General features: G+C 28.5%; 5 protein-coding genes across 5 annotated transcripts; 1 reads left to right on the plus strand and 4 right to left on the minus strand.

The window, feature by feature from the left end:
* Window positions 1–2163: 2163 nt before the first annotated feature.
* OCT59_016728 (uncharacterized protein) lies at window positions 2164–3095 on the minus strand (the record flags this gene model as incomplete). The annotated part of the gene is made up of 2 exons (XM_066145870.1): window positions 2164–2621; window positions 2930–3095. The coding sequence occupies 2 exons, from the start codon at window positions 3093–3095 to the stop codon at window positions 2164–2166; spliced, it is 624 nt and encodes a 207-aa protein (XP_066003608.1).
* A 7282-nt stretch (window positions 3096–10377) lies between these two features.
* Window positions 10378–11117, plus strand: OCT59_016729 (uncharacterized protein; the record flags this gene model as incomplete). Its single annotated transcript, XM_066145871.1, has 4 exons — window positions 10378–10493; window positions 10547–10694; window positions 10761–10920; window positions 11023–11117. 4 exons carry the CDS (start codon window positions 10378–10380, stop codon window positions 11115–11117), a joined length of 519 nt encoding a protein of 172 aa, XP_066003609.1.
* Window positions 11118–11559: 442 nt separating this feature from the next.
* On the minus strand, window positions 11560–13352 carry OCT59_016730 (uncharacterized protein; the record flags this gene model as incomplete). Its single annotated transcript, XM_066145872.1, has 3 exons — window positions 11560–12210; window positions 12273–13058; window positions 13137–13352. 3 exons carry the CDS (start codon window positions 13350–13352, stop codon window positions 11560–11562), a joined length of 1653 nt encoding a protein of 550 aa, XP_066003610.1.
* Window positions 13353–14738: 1386 nt separating this feature from the next.
* On the minus strand, window positions 14739–15605 carry OCT59_016731 (uncharacterized protein; the record flags this gene model as incomplete). The annotated part of the gene is made up of 1 exon (XM_066145873.1): window positions 14739–15605. One exon carries the CDS (start codon window positions 15603–15605, stop codon window positions 14739–14741), a length of 867 nt encoding a protein of 288 aa, XP_066003611.1.
* A 30-nt stretch (window positions 15606–15635) lies between these two features.
* On the minus strand, window positions 15636–16699 carry OCT59_016732 (uncharacterized protein; the record flags this gene model as incomplete). Its single annotated transcript, XM_025324971.2, has 2 exons — window positions 15636–16120; window positions 16219–16699. 2 exons carry the CDS (start codon window positions 16697–16699, stop codon window positions 15636–15638), a joined length of 966 nt encoding a protein of 321 aa, XP_025183543.2.
* Window positions 16700–18977: the final 2278 nt, after the last annotated feature.

The following is an 18977-nucleotide window of genomic DNA, read 5'->3' on the forward strand; positions in this document are numbered from 1 at the left end:
TACCGGATTTCTTTAAAAATGCTTGGTAATTTTCACATTGCATAAAAATACATAAGTTTTTGATGAAATCACTTAATTTTTTTTTTATTTGAAAGATAATCCTTCGTAGATTTTATATCTTAAATAAAAAAAAATGTTTATAAGATATAAAAAAATTATCTGATTATAAAATATGATAACTTTTTGAGGTTATTTTATATATTTATTTGCACATAAATAACTTTTAAAATTTCAAATATGTCAACCATTTTTATTTGCATTTTTAACAACTACAATTGATTATCTTTCAAATAAAAAAATAATTATTATAATCTGTTAAAATTTGACAGACTTGTATATATCTTAAAAAATGCCTATTTTACTATATTTTACTATTATTTTTCAAGTTTATTAGTAATTTTCAGTAAAATTGGCATTTTTCTAGATATACAAAAGTCTATCAATTTTCAATAGATTTTAATAATTTTTTTTATTTGAAAGCTAATCAGTTGTAGTTTTTAAAAATGTAACTAAAAATGTTATATAATTGACATTCTAAAACCTATCTATGTAAATAAATATACAAAATAATTCTAAAAAAGGCTATTATAATTAACAATTAGACAATTTTTTTCCATACTATAAAATATCCTTTTTTTATTTAAAATTTAAAATCTACAATGGACTAGCTTTCAAATAAAAAAAAATTTGAACGATTTCATCAGAAATTTATAAACTTTCATGCAATATGAAAATTACCAAGTATTTTTAAAGAAATCCGGTAATTTATTGTAGTCTTGTGTAAACTATGTGCTTTCTAAAGTAATCACTGGTGATCATTAGAATCCAAAAAACAATCAGGTTAATGCATCAGAGGTAAGGTTGCTTGTCTAAACCTCTTCAAAATCCTACGATTAGTTTCGTCAAAATTTTACTATAGATTTATTATAGTTTCGGCAGAGTTTCGGCAGTTTCGGCATTTATAATAAGTTTCGGCAGTTTCGCCATTCTCCAAAGTTTCGCCAGTTTTTTAATATAACTTTAATATAGTTTCGGCAGAATTTCGCTTTTCGGCGAAACGCCATCTTGCCTAAACCCCTAGGTTTCGGCAAGCAACCTTAATCAGAGGCACAAGAGCAAAGTTTAGGTTCAGCTGAGATAAATGTCTTATCCATACCTACTGAATCCCAAATCAAAAAGAATGCTTATCTGTCTATATCTCTCTGAATCAAAATTTGGAATTTTATCAGGCTTCAAAGCCCAAAATGTAATATCTTCACAATATGGTTTTGGGCTATTTGCAATTATTTGATACGCTGATTTAAAATATAAATATTTTGGCTTTTTAAGATAGTGACTGATAAGGACCAAATCGTCATTTTTTATATAGCGTATTCCTCCCTTTTTACCATTAAACATGCAATAAAGCTTATTCCTTAATAATAGGTTCACGACTTCATTAGTTCTTCCTAAATTGGTATGACCACTGATTAGTAATGTAAAGGGTCATTAAGGGGTTAAATTCAATCCATTAAACCTTTTTGCATCTTTAATTTTATCAACATGGAGAATAATTTTTTCTGCTGGATCAAGCTTTTCAACTTTTATATTATTGAGACTAAGTATTATTAATATTATATCAAGCGAAGTAAAATTTTTTAGTGAAATTTCAGCGAACTTAGTTTGCATAGGCTTTAGCTAGTCTTTTTGGAATCACTTTACTCCATTCAAGAATCCTTTCTTGATTAACGTATGTTTGATATAAGAAAAAAGATCAGTGGTATACGAAACTTTGATAAGGCATATGCCTTGTTCCTTGCATATATCTTACTTCTTCTGATCACGTATCTTTTGTATTTCTAAAGTTTCATTCTCGCAATAATATAGACTATTGTAATGATAGTATTAGGAACCCTGAAATTTGAATGCAAGACGCAATTTCTCATTATATTCATCGAGTTGCATTCCATCCAAAAAATCTGGCCTGTGTAATGGAAATTTCTTACCTAGCAAATCTTCAAAAATATATCAACACTTGCACTTATCACTTGTATGATAGCATAGCAGATACCATTTAAATTTTTTCATAATATATTTTAATGGATATTCCTATTGGTGTGATTCACTTTCACAGGACCAAAGAAAGATATCATGACCTTTTATTTGACCAGTTTTACCAAGGCATTATCTATTACGTTTTTCAGCATATTCTTGTGCTTTTATTAGCATTTTATCGGCAATTTGAGTGAAGTAAACAAATTTAGAATTGTGGTATTTCCACATAAAATTATCCAGTAAATACTCGATTTTATCAGATTCCTCAATTACTTGAAGTTCTTCATATTTAAAGAGCCTTTTGAGATTTCGTCCTATCAGATAAGCAGTTAATTTAATGGGTTCATTCTTAAGATAATATAAGACCAGTTGTGGTAGATTCTTTCCAATAACAACTTGTTTGATTTTATAAACACGTAATGACCAGTATGGATCAGTGATCCTGCCTTCCAGTTCACCAGGTTTTAATAGATATCTAACAGCTGTACTCTTTTTTAGCTTTATCTCTTCATGTTTTCCAATTGCCTGCTTAGCTTTACTAGAAGGTTTCAATTTAACTTTATCTAATATTATAGCATGGGCTGGCACTATTCCAATAAGACGGGTCTTGCATTACCCCAAATATTACTAAAAAAACTCAGATCTAAATTTGTATAAACCTTATAATTAATTTCTGTTCCAAATGTATAAAATTATATGTAGATTTTAGACTCAAAATTTGTCTTTAGCTTGTTAGATTCATCTCAACGAGACAAACATTTTGATATGTAATTCATCTTTTTAAATGTAATATTGACTGAGATATCGCATTTTGAAATTTTAGTTACACAGGATCTGAGTTGTTTTAGTAATATTCAGGGTCCTGGTCTTGCTATTATTCATAAAATTGATGTACTTCTCAAGGATTTTATTCCATAGCCTTGATCGCTCCCTTTCAGCCAATCGCCATATTGGACTTTATATATTAACTTTGCTAAATTTTTTTTGAACGATTTAATCAAAGCTAAGCTCTCAAAACTATAAATGTCAACAACATGTATAGTGTCATTGTACTGTTGCATCCTTTGTAAAAATGCATCTCAAAATGAAGCATCACCATCAGTCATTAACAATGTTGGTCATGTGAGAGGGTTAAAAGGATCCTCATATATTTCTTTCACCGCAATTCAAATTTCTAAACTATTTCTTGATGTTAATAAATGCCCAGCCTTAAAATGTATTGCCACATCTATAACTAGAAAACTACAAACAAATACCTTTCTACCATCCTGATTATCATGTGTATGGAGCAAAATATCATACTGGTGAACCTTATTTGGGATTTTAATTTTTGAGAAACCTGCCTCAGCTTTACATGGTAATGGACTCCTATTTCTAAAAAAAAAAGCAAAATTTAAAGTTGCCGTCACAGGATGACTAATCCCGCTTGAAAAATATTATTGAGAAATTTATTGAAAAGTTGCTTAATAAAAAGTTTGGCGCCATTATAGTCTTTTTTCAATCGCAAAATTCTGCTTTCAAAATACTGGTTGATGGTAGAGATAACTCTACTTCGAATATTCCTGAAACTCCAGACTCAGATGAGAAGGACAAAATTCTAAATAAACTTATAGAAATTGATTTTGTTCAGAAAAAAAATCCTGTTACTGATGTTATTACTATTTACTATTAAGTGTAAAATCAAGTGTCTAGTTATTCCAGATGCTGTAGTTAATCTTAATGCTAATTTTGCAATTATAACTGATGATATAGCCAAATGATTAAAACTAAAAATTGATACAAGTGAAAGGCATGATCTTAAAGGCGTTGCTACAATTCCTATAAAGTCGCTTGGTACAGCTAGAAATGTACCAGTATATTTTGCTCTCAGATGCACCATATATTCTGATTTTACAGTAATCAAAAACCATCTTAGGAAGTTGATACTAATTTTACCTAATACTTTACTTGATAAATATAATTATGATTTACTTGCATCAAAATGAGAATTGAAACTAGAGTGTAATGGTAAGGAATTTTTTATCCCAATTAATATGCATAAGGTCAACAATAAACTTGAGATGAATTGTGCAAAAATTACTCCTGAATGTAATGATTCTTTGACCCTGGACTATACATGAAACCAAAATTGGTTAATTTTGACCTCCAAAATGGTCGAAATGGTCAAAATGATTTCGACTTGGGCCTCTCTAAAAGTCAAAATAGTCAAAATTACGTCATAGTCATATGATTTTATAGTAAATAATAATATTAAAATTCAAAGTTAACGAACTCCGCATCCAGTGATTCGATTTTTATGATCTTTACGCGGTTGGATTCAGCTCATTGAGAGGATTCCAATGATATGTATTTCATATTTGTAGCATTAATATTGACAGAGTTATTCACGTTTAAATTTTGGTATTAAATAGTCTTATAATTTTTATAGTAAACAATAAATTTAAAATTTAAAGTTAACGAACTCCGCATCCAGTGATTCGAGGTTTATGATCTTTACGCGGTTGGATTCAGCTCATTGAGAGGATTACAATGATATATATTTCATATTTGTAGCATTAATATTGACAGAGTTATTCACGTTTAAATTTTGGTATTAAATAGTCTTATAATTTTTATAGTAAACAATAAATTTAAAATTTAAAGTTAACGAACTCCGCATCCAGTGATTCGATTTTTATGATCTTTACGTGGTTGGATTCAGCTCATTGAGAGGATTCCAATGATATGTATTTCATATTTGTAGCATTAATATTGACAGAGTTATTCACGTTTAAATTTTGGTATTAAATAGTCTTATAATTTTTATAGTAAACAATAAATTTAAAATTTAAAGTTAACGAACTCCGCATCCAGTGATTCGATTTTTATGATCTTTACGCGGTTGGATTCAGCTCATTGAGAGGATTCCAATGATATGTATTTCATATTTGTAGCATTAATATTGACAGAGTTATTCACGTTTAAATTTTGGTATTAAATAGTCTTATAATTTTTATAGTAAACAATAAATTTAAAATTTAAAGTTAACGAACTCCGCATCCAGTGATTCGAGGTTTATGATCTTTACGCGGTTGGATTCAGCTCATTGAGAGGATTACAATGATATATATTTCATATTTGTAGCATTAATATTGACAGAGTTATTCACGTTTAAATTTTGGTATTAAATAGTCTTATAATTTTTATAGTAAACAATAAATTTAAAATTTAAAGTTAACGAACTCCGCATCCAGTGATTCGATTTTTATGATCTTTACGTGGTTGGATTCAGCTCATTGAGAGGATTCCAATGATATGTATTTCATATTTGTAGCATTAATATTGACAGAGTTATTCACGTTTAAATTTTGGTATTAAATAGTCTTATAATTTTTATAGTAAACAATAAATTTAAAATTTAAAGTTAACGAACTCCGCATCCAGTGATTCGATTTTTATGATCTTTACGCGGTTGGATTCAGCTCATCAAGAGAATTCCAATGATATGTATTTCATATTTGTAGCATCAATATTGACAGAGTTATTCACGTTTAAAATTTTATATTAAATTATAATTATAAAAATCACATGACTATGATGTAATTTTGACCATTTCGACTTTAATTTTGACTTTTAACCTTCCCAAGTCGAAATATTTCTACTTTTGGGCTTTAATTTTGACTTCATATATACCCTGGACTGTATTTCACAGGATTTAAGTGAAGATGATACATTAAAAAAAAAGTGAATTATGAAGAGCTTAAAAAAATGCTATATAGCACTCGCTCTTAAGTATAATTCAGAAATCAATAAGTTTTATGAAAGTTTTCTTAGGGAATATGCGAGTTATTTTCAGGATAATGCTTCTTTTTTTCATCTAAAATTTTTGTCCATCTTCTCATATAATACATTTATATTATTTGTATTCTTCTTTGAAGCTGGATCCTGTAGTGAAAAAATCCTCCAAATGCTTTCTAAAGTTAAAACGTATCTTGCATCTAGATACACATCTTGATCTTATCAATTGGTTCAGCTTGGTTTAAAATTTGACTATTATTAGGCCAGTTCATAATTGTTCAATCAGCTTTTTTGGTCATGTTACACTAATCTCATGATCAAAGTTCAATTTTGAGTTGGTTTAATTGATAAACATAAGGCAACCAATAGTTATGGCTTTGTTAGGACCCCGAATATCTCCAAAACAGGTCATAAGTTACACTTTCATTTTAACAAAGCTGCGCTTGAATTTTATTAATTTTTGCCACAAGTTACTTTAGAGAATACCAGGTATTCAAAAAAGAACTGCAACAAAGTGCAGAACTAATCTAATACAAAAACGATAATCTTCCAAGAAAAAATACATAAAGAAAAATGCAAGATTATAAACCCAACACCCAAGTTACACTTTCAGGCAAACATGGCATAGCAGCCTTTATCTTTATTAATTATTTATCAAACTTCACAAATTTACATACATAAGAAAATAGAAAAATAAAATAAAAACTAACTAAAAACAAAGCTATATAGTCTCCTAGAATAGACCTCTGAATGGGTCAGGTCAGGTCAAGTTATATCAGGTTGTCTGTTTGACCTGATCTGACCTGAAACCTGAAAAATTTCAGGACTATTTTTATTAAAGTATTGAAAAAAAACGGTATAAAACTTTTTTTTTTTAATATAATATTATGAAAAAAAATGTTTTTGCAATGTTTTTTATTAAAATATTGAAAAAAAATATTGCAAAACGTTTTTTTTAATATAACATTATGAAAAAAATGTTTTCACAACGTTATTATTGAAATATCAAAAAAAAAACGTTATGAAACATTTTTTTAATATAATATTATGAAAAAACATTTTCGCAACATTTTTTCTCGAAATATTGCGATTCAACATTTTTATATTAAAATCATATAAAAAAGTGAATCCCAATATTGCAATTCACTTTTTTTATATTGATTTTGTATAAAAAAAGTGAGTTGCGGTATTGCGATTCACTTTTTTATATAGATTCTATATAAAAAAAGTGAGTTGCGGTATTGCGATTCACTTTTTTATATTGATTTTGTATAAAAAAAAGTGAGTTGCGGTATTGCGATTCACTTTTTTTATATAGAATTAATATAAAAAAGTGAATCGCAATATCGCAATTCACTTTTATTATATAAAATCAATATAAAAAAATCGCAATACTGCAACTCACTTTTATTATATAGTAGAATCAATAGTTTCAGGTCAACAGGTCAATCAGGTCAGGTCAATCTTCATACCTAACCTGAATTTTTTTTAAAAATCTCATACCTGACCTGAATTTCAGGTCAGGTCAGGTCAGGTTACCTGAATTTGGCTGACCTGTTTGGAGCTCTATCCTAGAAAGAAATTAAAATTAAAAGAAAATTCAAAAGAAAAATCGCTAATACTAACACTTCCTAGATCTCCCCCCTTGATATATTTCAACCAAAGTAGAAGCAACTATGCTAACATAATAACGAATGACACGCCCACTATTAAAATCAACATTCCATCCTGCAAAAGCTGTTATTAAGTAGCACCGTTAGACAACGCATAAAACCTGACATGTGATTAAACCAAAATAATTCATATTTCATCGAGTTCATTAACCAATTGGTTTTGGAGTCACGTGAATCAACATGGGTCAGAGGTGGTAAACATGAGTAAGGTAAATAAGAAGATTTGAACAAACCTTTAGGTTTTGAGGACTGTTTAAGTTTTGAAGTAATGTTCATCACATGTTCCCATATGCCTTTATCATACGAGCATGAATTCCAAATTCGTTTACAGAATTTGTTGATAAAATTGTTGTGAATGGCAGCGACCACATTTATGGCGGTAAGGCGAGAAATACCTGAATTTTCAAAGGATTCTGAGAAAGCAGTGGGCAGACAGCCTCAGACCAGACTATAGGAGAACCAGTTGTTAGACAAGAAAGTCCAACAAGGGAGGGAAGTGATCCTATCGAGTTGAGAGGAATAATCACAATTGGCGTTATCACCCGCTTCTTTAAGTTTTTAGGTAAGATGGTTGAGATATGATGTCAAGATTTGTTGTAATTTAGGACAGCGTTTATTGCACATAAATAAGTGCATAAAGTCTTCAAGTTGGTCTTCACAAGAGCGACAGGTAAGAATTTCTATATATAAGTCAGGTCGCGTCCTTTTAAGGGATTTCAAAGTAGGTAAATCCTCCAAAAAGAGTTGAAATTTCATCGTATAATGTCTGGAAATATTTTTCTTACACTGGTCAAAATCAAGGTTATCGGTTATATATCAGGTACCCGATATGTGTGCAATATATGTGATATACACTGGTAAAAAAATGATTTATCCTACACATATCTTACACATATTGGGTACTCAAAATGTAAAAAATCATACACAAATAATACACATATCATACACATATCGGGTACTAATATATATATCATACATATATCAGGTACCTGATAGGTATACTATATATATAAATACCCGATATGTGTATGATATGTGTATTATTTGTGTATGATTTTCTACATTTTGAGTACCTGATATATGTAAGATATGTGTAGGATATGTGTAGGATAGACCATTTTTTTACCAGTGATATGTGTATGATATTTAACAATACTACATATATCGGGTGCCCGATAAGTGTAGTAGAAATGTAGAAAATCGGTGACATATATTGTAAACATCATGTACATATCTTATACATATCGGGTAGTCAAATATCAGTCACATATCATAGATTTATCAGATACCTGATATATTATAGTAAAATATCGGATAGATATCGTACATTTATCAGATAGTGCCGATATACATGTCCAAAGTATACCTAATAGGCTTAATCACTGGTCAAAAAGAGATTTATCGGGTACCTGATATGTGTACGATTCATATTTTATAATACTCCACATATTGGGTACATATCAGATAGTTTTCCAACCCGGTAACATATCATATACCTGATTTTTTTCCATAAACGTACACTTCCGAAAATATAAATTTCAGACTCCCGATATCCCTTCTAATAGTCACTAATATACCTGTCGGACCCCGATAGATATCAACAATTTATCTTATACATATCAAATACCCGATCCGATGTGTGCAATATTTATTTTTTCTTATATATTATACATATCATCGAATAGACTGTATATATATCGGCGCATTTTTTATACTTTAGCAACATATCGAATACCCATAACATGCACATCTTAATTCTTAAAATATGTTTAAAAGTTATAAAGTACCAGGATTGATATATATCGGGTACTGATATGTGTACAAAAAACATATTAATTCTTTATTATATCTTTGTATTTAATTTACTGTAATCCGCAACTCTCTTGATTTATAAATATATTATAATAATATATGCGTTGTTTGTTATAGTAGGACCCCGGATATCTCCAAAACAGGTCATAAGTCACACTTTCGGCAGATTGGCCCATTTTTCAGGGCTCAAAAAATCGTTTTTTGTAAATATCTCAGCATCCAGTGGTCCAATTTTGATGAACATTTTTTTAAATTGTAGAGCTAAATGAGGGCTACAAAATAAAAAAAAGTTCATTAAAATTGAATTACTGGATGCTGAGATATTTACAAAAAACGATTTTTTGAGTTTCAGCAAAAAGGGGTGTTTTTGGCCAAAAGTCCATTATGACCTTTATATTAGATATCCGGGGTCCTGTTATAGTAGTACAGAAAACGGAACTTTCATAAGCAGGATGCTCAAGTATTACGATCAGTTGAATTAAAAATGAATAAAACTCATATATTCTAAATTCTTATTGGTATTGCTATAAATCATAATCTAGCTATAAAAGTTAGTGTGTAATAAAAAAGCACATATCTAACTTACAAATTCTTCGTCTGATCGTTATTCTTGTTAGCAAGAACATGTCAGCAGTGTACTGCTATAAGAAAGTTAACACAATAACATAAATCGATCTCATTTTTGTCTCTGTCGATTAAAGAATATTGATCAGAATATTCCATGACTAGTCTGATTTAATTGGTAAATTCTTACGGCAATTTTTTCTATCGTTTATTTTTTTTTTTGAGCTGAATTTCAGTGGGTAAATAAAATTATTTATTTTATTACAAAATGAGGGCTAACATTTTATTCCTTTCCTTGTGAAAGGCTTCCTTTCGGCTAACATTTATTAATTCCTTTCATTGCTAAAGGCTAACATTTAATTCCTTTCATTACGAAAGGCTAACATTTAAAATTCTTTTCATTGCGTCACGAAAACTAATATTTTATCTTTTTTTATATTAAATAAAAATAGGAAAAATAAAGAATCCTTGCTGCCATAGAAGTAATCTACATAAATTATCTCTATTTTTCGGATTGATGATTAAGGATATAAAATCAAAAGAGATTAATGAGTGGATGAAAGCTACATTCAAATATGACTTTAATCATGTTAGAAAAGATCTTACCAGGGGTAGTAGTAAAATAATTAAAAAGTTAATCGATATTTTAATAATAATTATTAATAAAATTTAATGAATTATTTTAGTTACGGATTTATTCATTTTAAGTCTGTCGAACAAACAAATAAATTCTTTAATTTCGTAAAGAAAAAAGAACTTATTGGGCCACATAGGAAATATATTAAGTTTAAATTATCAACGGCAAATCCAACAGAAATTAATATTGGTGACATAGTAAGTTATTTAATATATATATAAGTTTATAAATTTTTTTCTAATATATATATATTTTTGTTTTAGGAATTTGTTGGTCCCTCGAAAAAAAATCAAATAGAATTAAAGATAAATTCATTTTTCAAACAATCAAAAGGAAATACAGCGTCAAATAAAAATAATGCACAAAATTCATCTATTGATAAAGGAAATATGGCGTCAAACAATGCACAAAATCCATTTATTGGTAAGTTAAGTTTAAATAATAAATATACCGTATAGTAACTAAATAATTTTATAGAGATGGAATGAAAGATCTTAGAGTTAAGATTAAAAAAACAAAATCTAGAAATTGAATTATATAAACAGGAAGAAAAAATTAAAAAAATTAAAGAAAATCTTCAAAAAGTCGAAGATCTTAAAACTTTGATTCAATTTAAGTAGTAAGTTTAAAATTTATAATAATTTAATATACGTTATTTCTCATCAAATGAAAACTCCATATAAATTGTATCAAAAGGTTCTTGTAATACAGCTTTATATATATATATAGCTTGAACATATAAACTTTTTGCATTAATATAATTAATTAATTGTAAATAAATATTTGATTTTTTTAATAAATTTTATTAATTTGGTTTTTTAAAAAAAATGGATTAATTTCAATCAAATATTTTAATTAAGAAATTATTAAGTATTCAAAAAAAATATAGCAGAATTTGATTCTGCCGACACCACATAAATTTCAATTTTTTTTAGTTTAGTGCCCAACCCTATACACTAAAAATTTAATTTTCGCCTAATAAAACTTGCAAATCTTTCTTCAACTGAGCTTCATCAATATTCGAACTCTCATTAGATTGCTGCTCCTCAAAAGCTTGAAATATTAAGTCACGTTTTTCTTTTGAAGTTCAAACACGCGGTCCTCAATTGTATTTTCAATAAAAATTCTAAAGACAGAAACTGGTCGAGTTTGACCAATTCTATAAATTCGATCTATAGCTTGATCCTCAATACTTGGATTCCACCAAGGATCCATAAGAAAACATTGATTAGCTGCGGTAAGATTCAATCCCAAAGACCTACATTTCAAACTAATTAAAAGAACCTTTATTTCTGGATCATTGTTGAAATTATTTACTGCCTCCTCTCGCTGATTACGAAACATCTTGCCATCAAATCGAACAAATTTGACATTTGCGTCTTTAAAAGCAATTTCAATCAAATCAAGAAAAGATGTCCATTGGCTGAAGACTACTGATTTATCATCATCATTATTTTGATTTAAAAATTCCACCAAAGCTTCAATTTTGGAACTTATCTTAAAATCATTTAAATTTCCAATTTCTTCTTTGTTATCAATTCCATTTATTTGATTTATTTGTCTCTTACAAAGAAGTTGTGTGTGATTACAAATTTGCCTTAGTCTAAGAAGCATTTCAAGGAATGTTACATAATTATTTTTTAAATCGCCATTTCTTGATTCTTTCCAACTTCTAAATTGTTCTTTTGTATCACTTTCCATTTTATCATAAATCTTTTCTCGTCCGTCTTAAACTTAATTTTATGAGTATAGAAATTAATGGGAGGAAGACATACTATAGGATGTTCATTGAATTTCATGTCCTTTGTCCTACGAAGACAAACGGTTTTCATTAAGTTTCTTAAGTCGTTAAGACGACTGTTATTATTGTTTTTAAATTTCATTGTTTTGTTGTTAAATATAGTATTCCATGTTTCAAAATTATCAAAAGGAGTGAATCTTAAAAATTTAATTAAAGAATACATATCATTTAACTCGTTCATAATTGGGGTTCCTGTGAGAATCCATCTTCTCTCAGCATTCAAATTACATGCAGCAATACTTTGTTTTGATGATTTTGTACAAATAATATGTCCTTCATCTAAGATAACTCGAAGCCATTTAATAGCGAGTAATCCACTCCTTTCTTTTATATCTGATTGTGCAAGAATAGCATATGTAGTAATTATTATATCGTGATCTTTAAGGAATTCTGGATCATTATTTCGATTAATACCATGAAAAACGTAATAAGAAAGAGACCCTTTCTTAACATGTATGTTGATTTGGTCAACCCAATTGTCAAGCACACTTAAAGGAGTAACAATCAGAGTAGTTTTAGAATATGTGGAATCTAAATTGATTGCAGGTTTGGAAGCTATCAAAGCAATCATTTGTATCGTCTTGCCAAGACCCATATCATTAGCGAGTATTCCACCTCTGTTAAGATTAGGGTGTGCTATTGTTGCAAATCTTGCTATTGTATTATAATAGCGTGTTTTTTTCGATTGATCCTCCTTTTGAATCCAGAATTGAACTTCTTCATCGATAGTTGGCTCTTTAGGGTGTTCATTTGATAACATCTAGCCAAGGCCTTGTTTCTGATATGGAAGTAATTTCGTAATTAATGTTTCTGATTGTGGTGCTTCTAGAAGATTTACTAGAAATTCAGCTTCTGATTGTGGTGCCAAATCCAATTTTTTTGTACTTCTTTTAAAATCTTTGGAAATTTTAAATTTTGGTAATCCAACAACTGCACTGCTCTTATTTTTTTTATAAAATTTTTGAAGAGTATTGTTATCTTCATTGTTGTTGACTCGTTTAATTCTAAATTTTGGTAGTCCTCCTGTATTATTGTTATTATTTTTGGTAGACATTGAGATTTTTATTTGAATAATTTTTATTTTGTTTGAGAATATTTATAAAAAAAAAATTATTTCTAATTAGTATATTATTAAATGGGAAAAGAAACCAAAGTTTCTAATTATTAATAAAAAAATCTACTTACGTAGTGGTAAAACTGTAGAAAAAAATGTACTTACGTGAATATATTAAAACTGTGGAAAAAAATGTACTTACGTGAATATATTAAAACTGTGGAAAAAAATGTACTTACGTGAGTATATTAAAACTGTAGAAAAAAATGTACTTACGTAAGTATATTAAACCTGTGGAAAAAAATGTACTTACGCGAGTATATTAAACCTGTGGAAAAAAATGTACTTACGTGAGTATATTAAAACTGTGGAAAAAAATGTACTTACGTGAGTATATTAAAACTGTGGAAAAAAATGTACTTACGTGAGTATATTAAAACTGTAGAAAAAAATGTACTTACGTGAATATATTAAAACTGTGGAAAAAAATGTACTTACGTGAGTCTCATACACTGTGATAAAAAATATGGATATTTTTCTCCACAAGTAAAAAATAATTTATACAGTTTATTTCGTTACAGGCATTTAAATAGTAAATATTCATATGACTAGGAAAAAAAAGGCATTTAAACAATTTGCATGTATAAATAAATGTCGATCCTATTCTATATGCGCTAACACGTGATCGTTTTACAATTGTGTTACATTAGAAAGTGTACGCAAATTGTTAATTAAATTTGAATGCAAAAAAAGGTTATAAATAAACCTTTATCTTGTTTATCTGATGTATCACAAATTTATTTAATCTGATGTAGCACGAAATTTCCGGATATCTTTGACATAACATATATAGTCCTTCGCTTCGCTTCGGACAATAAAATCTGTACCACAATAATTCGTTAAATCAAAATTCGTTATAACGCGAGCTGACTGTATTATAAACGTAATAATTATTATATATATGGTGGTAGTTTCATCCTTCTCATCTGTCATCCGGAAAATCTGGCAAATTACGGATACGGATATATACTGTACTTTATTAAGCATTTATTTATTATTATTAAAAGTGTTAATAGTTTTAACTCACTATTTACGATCGAATCGTACGTATATAAATTTTTAAACCGTTAGTTACATTTTAAAATCCTATTTAATAAATAAAAAAAGTTGCTATAATTTATTAAGAAAAATACTGTGAGGTACATCAAACTCACGGCTATTTTATAAACTCTTTAGTAGTAAATAAAATTTATAACATGTGTTTTGTGAATAGTAAATAACGATTTATTTATTATATTGTATTATATTATTATTTATAGAACTAAAAGATGGAAAATAAAAAATATACACATTTTGTTATAATAATAATGAAAGATATTTATTTCCTTAGACTACTTTTTCCTTTCCTTTATCACTACTACTACCAGCTTTATTCCCTCTTCCTCTTCCCGTTCCCGTTCCCGTTCCTCTTCCCATTCTCGTTCCTCGTCCTCTTTCCCTTCCTCGTCCTCTTTCCCTTCCTAGTCCCCGTCTCCTTCTACTTCCACTTCCAATATTATTATTACTACTACTGCTGCTGCTACTACTGTCGCTACTACTACTGTCGCTACTACTACTGTCATCAATAACTTCCTTCTCCTCCTCCTGCTGCTTTTGGATATCCTTATACTCCTGATGAGTATAATAGATTCCTTTTTCGATTATTGTAAACCACCGTTCCGCACTTTCTTTACTTGGTAGTCGTTCAAATAAATTAGGTGTGAGAACAGTTATCAAATCGAAAATCGCAAAACTTTTATTGCATGTATTCCACAACCTATTTATTCTTTCGGCTGAAGTTTTGTAACTTCTCCATTGTCTTTGCGTTAGTTTTTCTTCAGCTTTTTTTAGAAACTTTTCTAATTCAGTTTCTTCTTCTGTTTCTTTCATCTCCCCCTCAAGTTTTTTCTTAGCTTTTAATGCATTTGTTTCGCCAAATTTTTTTGGCTCTGAAGCGACTGTTTCTAATATCATCTTATATAATTCGTAAAAATACGCGTATCTTCTTGCATTTCGCCGTCTTGTCAATTCGGTTATCTCATTTTCTGATTTGATTTTGTCTAAGACTACAAGCATGTCTTCTATCAACGAAGACATATTGCCAACGTCTATTTTGTCAGGAATGGAATTAATTCTTAAATTAAGATTATTATCATCATCAATATTTCTCACAAGAGGAATAGCTCCATTTATTTTGGAACCATCAAATTCCATTCCTTTATTTAAATAATTGTCAAAGTATTCTTAGAGGTTTTGTACATATTTTTTACTGTTATAATTGGGCTGCATTATTGGGGGGTTATAAGGTAGACGATCTTGGACCGTCTTTAAATGATGTATTAACCATGCAACGGCTAATGTATCTTCCTTAAGATTTTCACCAGTTATCTTTTCTTTATATAAAAGTTCGATCCCTATTGTTGTATTATTGTTGCTATTGTCTGAATCAGCAGGTAATCGCTTAAGTATATAGGGATTGTTCTCAAATCTCTCCTGTTCCATTTCTATAAAATTTTTCTCGGACATGTAAAATGTCGGTTTTATGTTAAGAGATCCTGACGGAAGAACGGCAGTTAATTTTTGCTTATCTATATCTAAGATAAGTTGTTTACAATTTCCGCCATTCATGCTCTTTAGAGCAACTAATCCGTCTTTCAAAGCATTAGCGGGAATCGTTTCTAAGAACTGTTGGACTTCGTAATGATCTTCTGAAAGAATTTTGATTGTGTCTGATGAATAAAAAAAATTAATAATAAATTTATATAATGTGAGATAGTTCTCGACTTTTAAAATAATAATATATATAATAATAGTATATACTTTTTACCTTTTTCTTTCGGGTTGTCTGCCGGGGTTAATTTGGCCTTTTTTGCTTCTTTGCTTTTAGTGGACTCTTCGTCCTTTCTTTTCCTCGGTGATATAATTTCAGACGGACCTGCCGTCGTCGTAGTTTGTACATCAGACGGACCTGCCATCGTAGTTTGTAGTACATCAGTCGGACCTGCTGTCGTCGTAGTTTGTACATCAGACAGACCTGCCATCGTAGTTTGTAGTACATCAGTCGGACCTGCCGTTGTTGTAGTTTGTACATCTGACGGACCTGCTATCGTAATATTTTCTAAGGTTGGAGAATATTTTGGAGAATATTCCAATGGAATTATATATGGGAAATATCTATGTTTGGTTCTTTTCCGAGAGACCTTAGAACTAAACCTTTGATCTAATTCAGAAAATGAACCACTTTCACTTTCTGAATTGACCTCATTTTCTGAATTGGATGATTTATCTTCTGGCGAAAGTTGAGACATTTTAAAAAAATTCAAATTTCTTGATTATGTAAAATTGTTGTTTTATTACGATGACTTTTCTGATTTTTCTGAAAAGGAATTTTATCTCCTTTTATATATATTTTTTTAATTGTATTATTATATATATTATATATAATATAATAAATACCGTTCGATTAAATAATATGTGCACTCATCTAGGAAAATTAGACTAAACCATGTAATCCTAGAGTAGAGTAATAATATAATTACGCAAGTAATTAAAGTAACAAAGATATTTTTAAATAATGTAAATTAATTGGAAAATTTTTTTAATGCACCACATAATAATAAAATTTGACACATTTAATAATTTAAATTATTAATTGAATGTATATAGTATGTATAATAAATATATAAGACTCCTCTGAATAATCGCGCTTCAAGGTACAGACAGCAATGGGAGAAATTCATTACAATATCAATTAATTATTTAGTCTGAAAAATATAAATATTTCAATGATTCTGATGTAATAATAAATAATATAAATATCAAAATTGTAATTGGTTAATTTCATTTATTATATTATATTATATATAATGTAATAAATACCGTTCAATTAAATAATATGTACATTCATCGAGGAAAATTAGCCTAAACCATGTAATCCTAGAGTAGAGTAATAATATAATTGCGCAAGTAATTAAAATAATGAAGATATTTTTAAATAATGTAAATTAATTGAAAATTTTTTTTATGCACCACATAATAATAAAATTTGACACATTTAATAATTTAAATTATTAATTAAGTGTATATAGTATGTATAATAAATATATAAGACGCCTCTGAATAATCGTGCTTCAAGGTACAGACAGCAATGGAAGAAATTCATTATAATATCAATTAATTATTTAATCTGAAAAATAAAAATATTTCAATGATTCTGATGTAATAATAAATAATATAAATATCAAAATTGTAATTGGTTAATTTCATTCAGTTTACACAATCAATAATAATAATAGATTAATTTAAATTATATTACAATTGTTACATGCACCAAAAATTTAAATTTTCTTGCTAGATAAGAACTTAATTTAATAATAATAATCATGATATCCTTTCTTTATTTCCTGTGTAATTCAAATAAATTAATCGGAAAATTAAAATATTAGATTTTTGTACTATTTATAAAGTGTAGTGTTTCACCCATATTTAAAAAAGAAAATTACGACAATAAATGATCAGCAAGTGCATTTGTTGTAATTTCCTTTTTTGAATATGTCGGACGTGCACACAAGTATATAATAATTTAAAGAGCACACTTTTTTTTGTGTAATAGTAATAAATTGATCAACATACACGGGATCAGTGTTGGGAGCTGATAGTCACATGATTTGTACTATACCACTTCGAATTAATTGCGGCATGAGTTAAAATTTTATTTATGATATCATAATACGATTTTTTATAATGTACATATAAACGGAAATCATTTTCCCAATAAATTATCCGAAATCTTTAAAATTTAATAACTTACGCTTTATTAGCATTCAAGTAACGCCGTAAAGTTGAATAGATACATGATATCTTCAAGAAACATAAAATACCTTGTTTTTTTCAAAACTTACGAAAAAAAAGTTTTATTATGGTTAGAAAATTTAATTTATTAATTTCGAAGTATTAATGACTTTTTTTAAAAAAAAAAAGATATTTCGTGAAAGAGACAGATATTTGGAGTAATTTCGCAAAGTTTGAAATGAAAATGTTAAGAAAGATCCAGAGTTATTAAAGAATGAAAATATAGCTTCGTTAATAATAAATTTATTATAAAATAGTTTAATACGAAAAAATCTTCAATGGTAAATTTTATTATAAGACTATACATAGTTTTGATTTAATTAGTTGACAGTGCACCCCAAGTAGAAGCTTTTTATAAATTACCTACCATTTACGAGGTAAACGGTTCGTTAAGTCCGGAGCATAAGTGTAACTAAATGAACCACTAATTATATGGCATCGACTCAACTCTTGAATATATATATATAGTCTTCCGGAGTAACAGTTCTTTGAGTAATTTTAAAAATTCATATAAATTTTCATATAAAGAAAACAATGAAAGCCAGTTTACAAAAATAGTCACAGTCGCAAAATCTATTGGGTAGCATCACGAGAATATTTTTTAAAGGATGGCATTCGAATGCCTTCCTTACGGGTAATTAATTAATAAAAAAAGGTCACAGCCACGAAATCTATTGAAATCTATTGGATGGCATCACGAGAAAATTTTTTAAAGGATGGCATTCGAATGCCTTC

The sequence above is a fragment of the Rhizophagus irregularis genome, chromosome 25 (genome assembly GCF_026210795.1).
Source record: "Rhizophagus irregularis chromosome 25, complete sequence".
NCBI classification, from domain to species: domain Eukaryota; kingdom Fungi; phylum Glomeromycota; class Glomeromycetes; order Glomerales; family Glomeraceae; genus Rhizophagus; species Rhizophagus irregularis.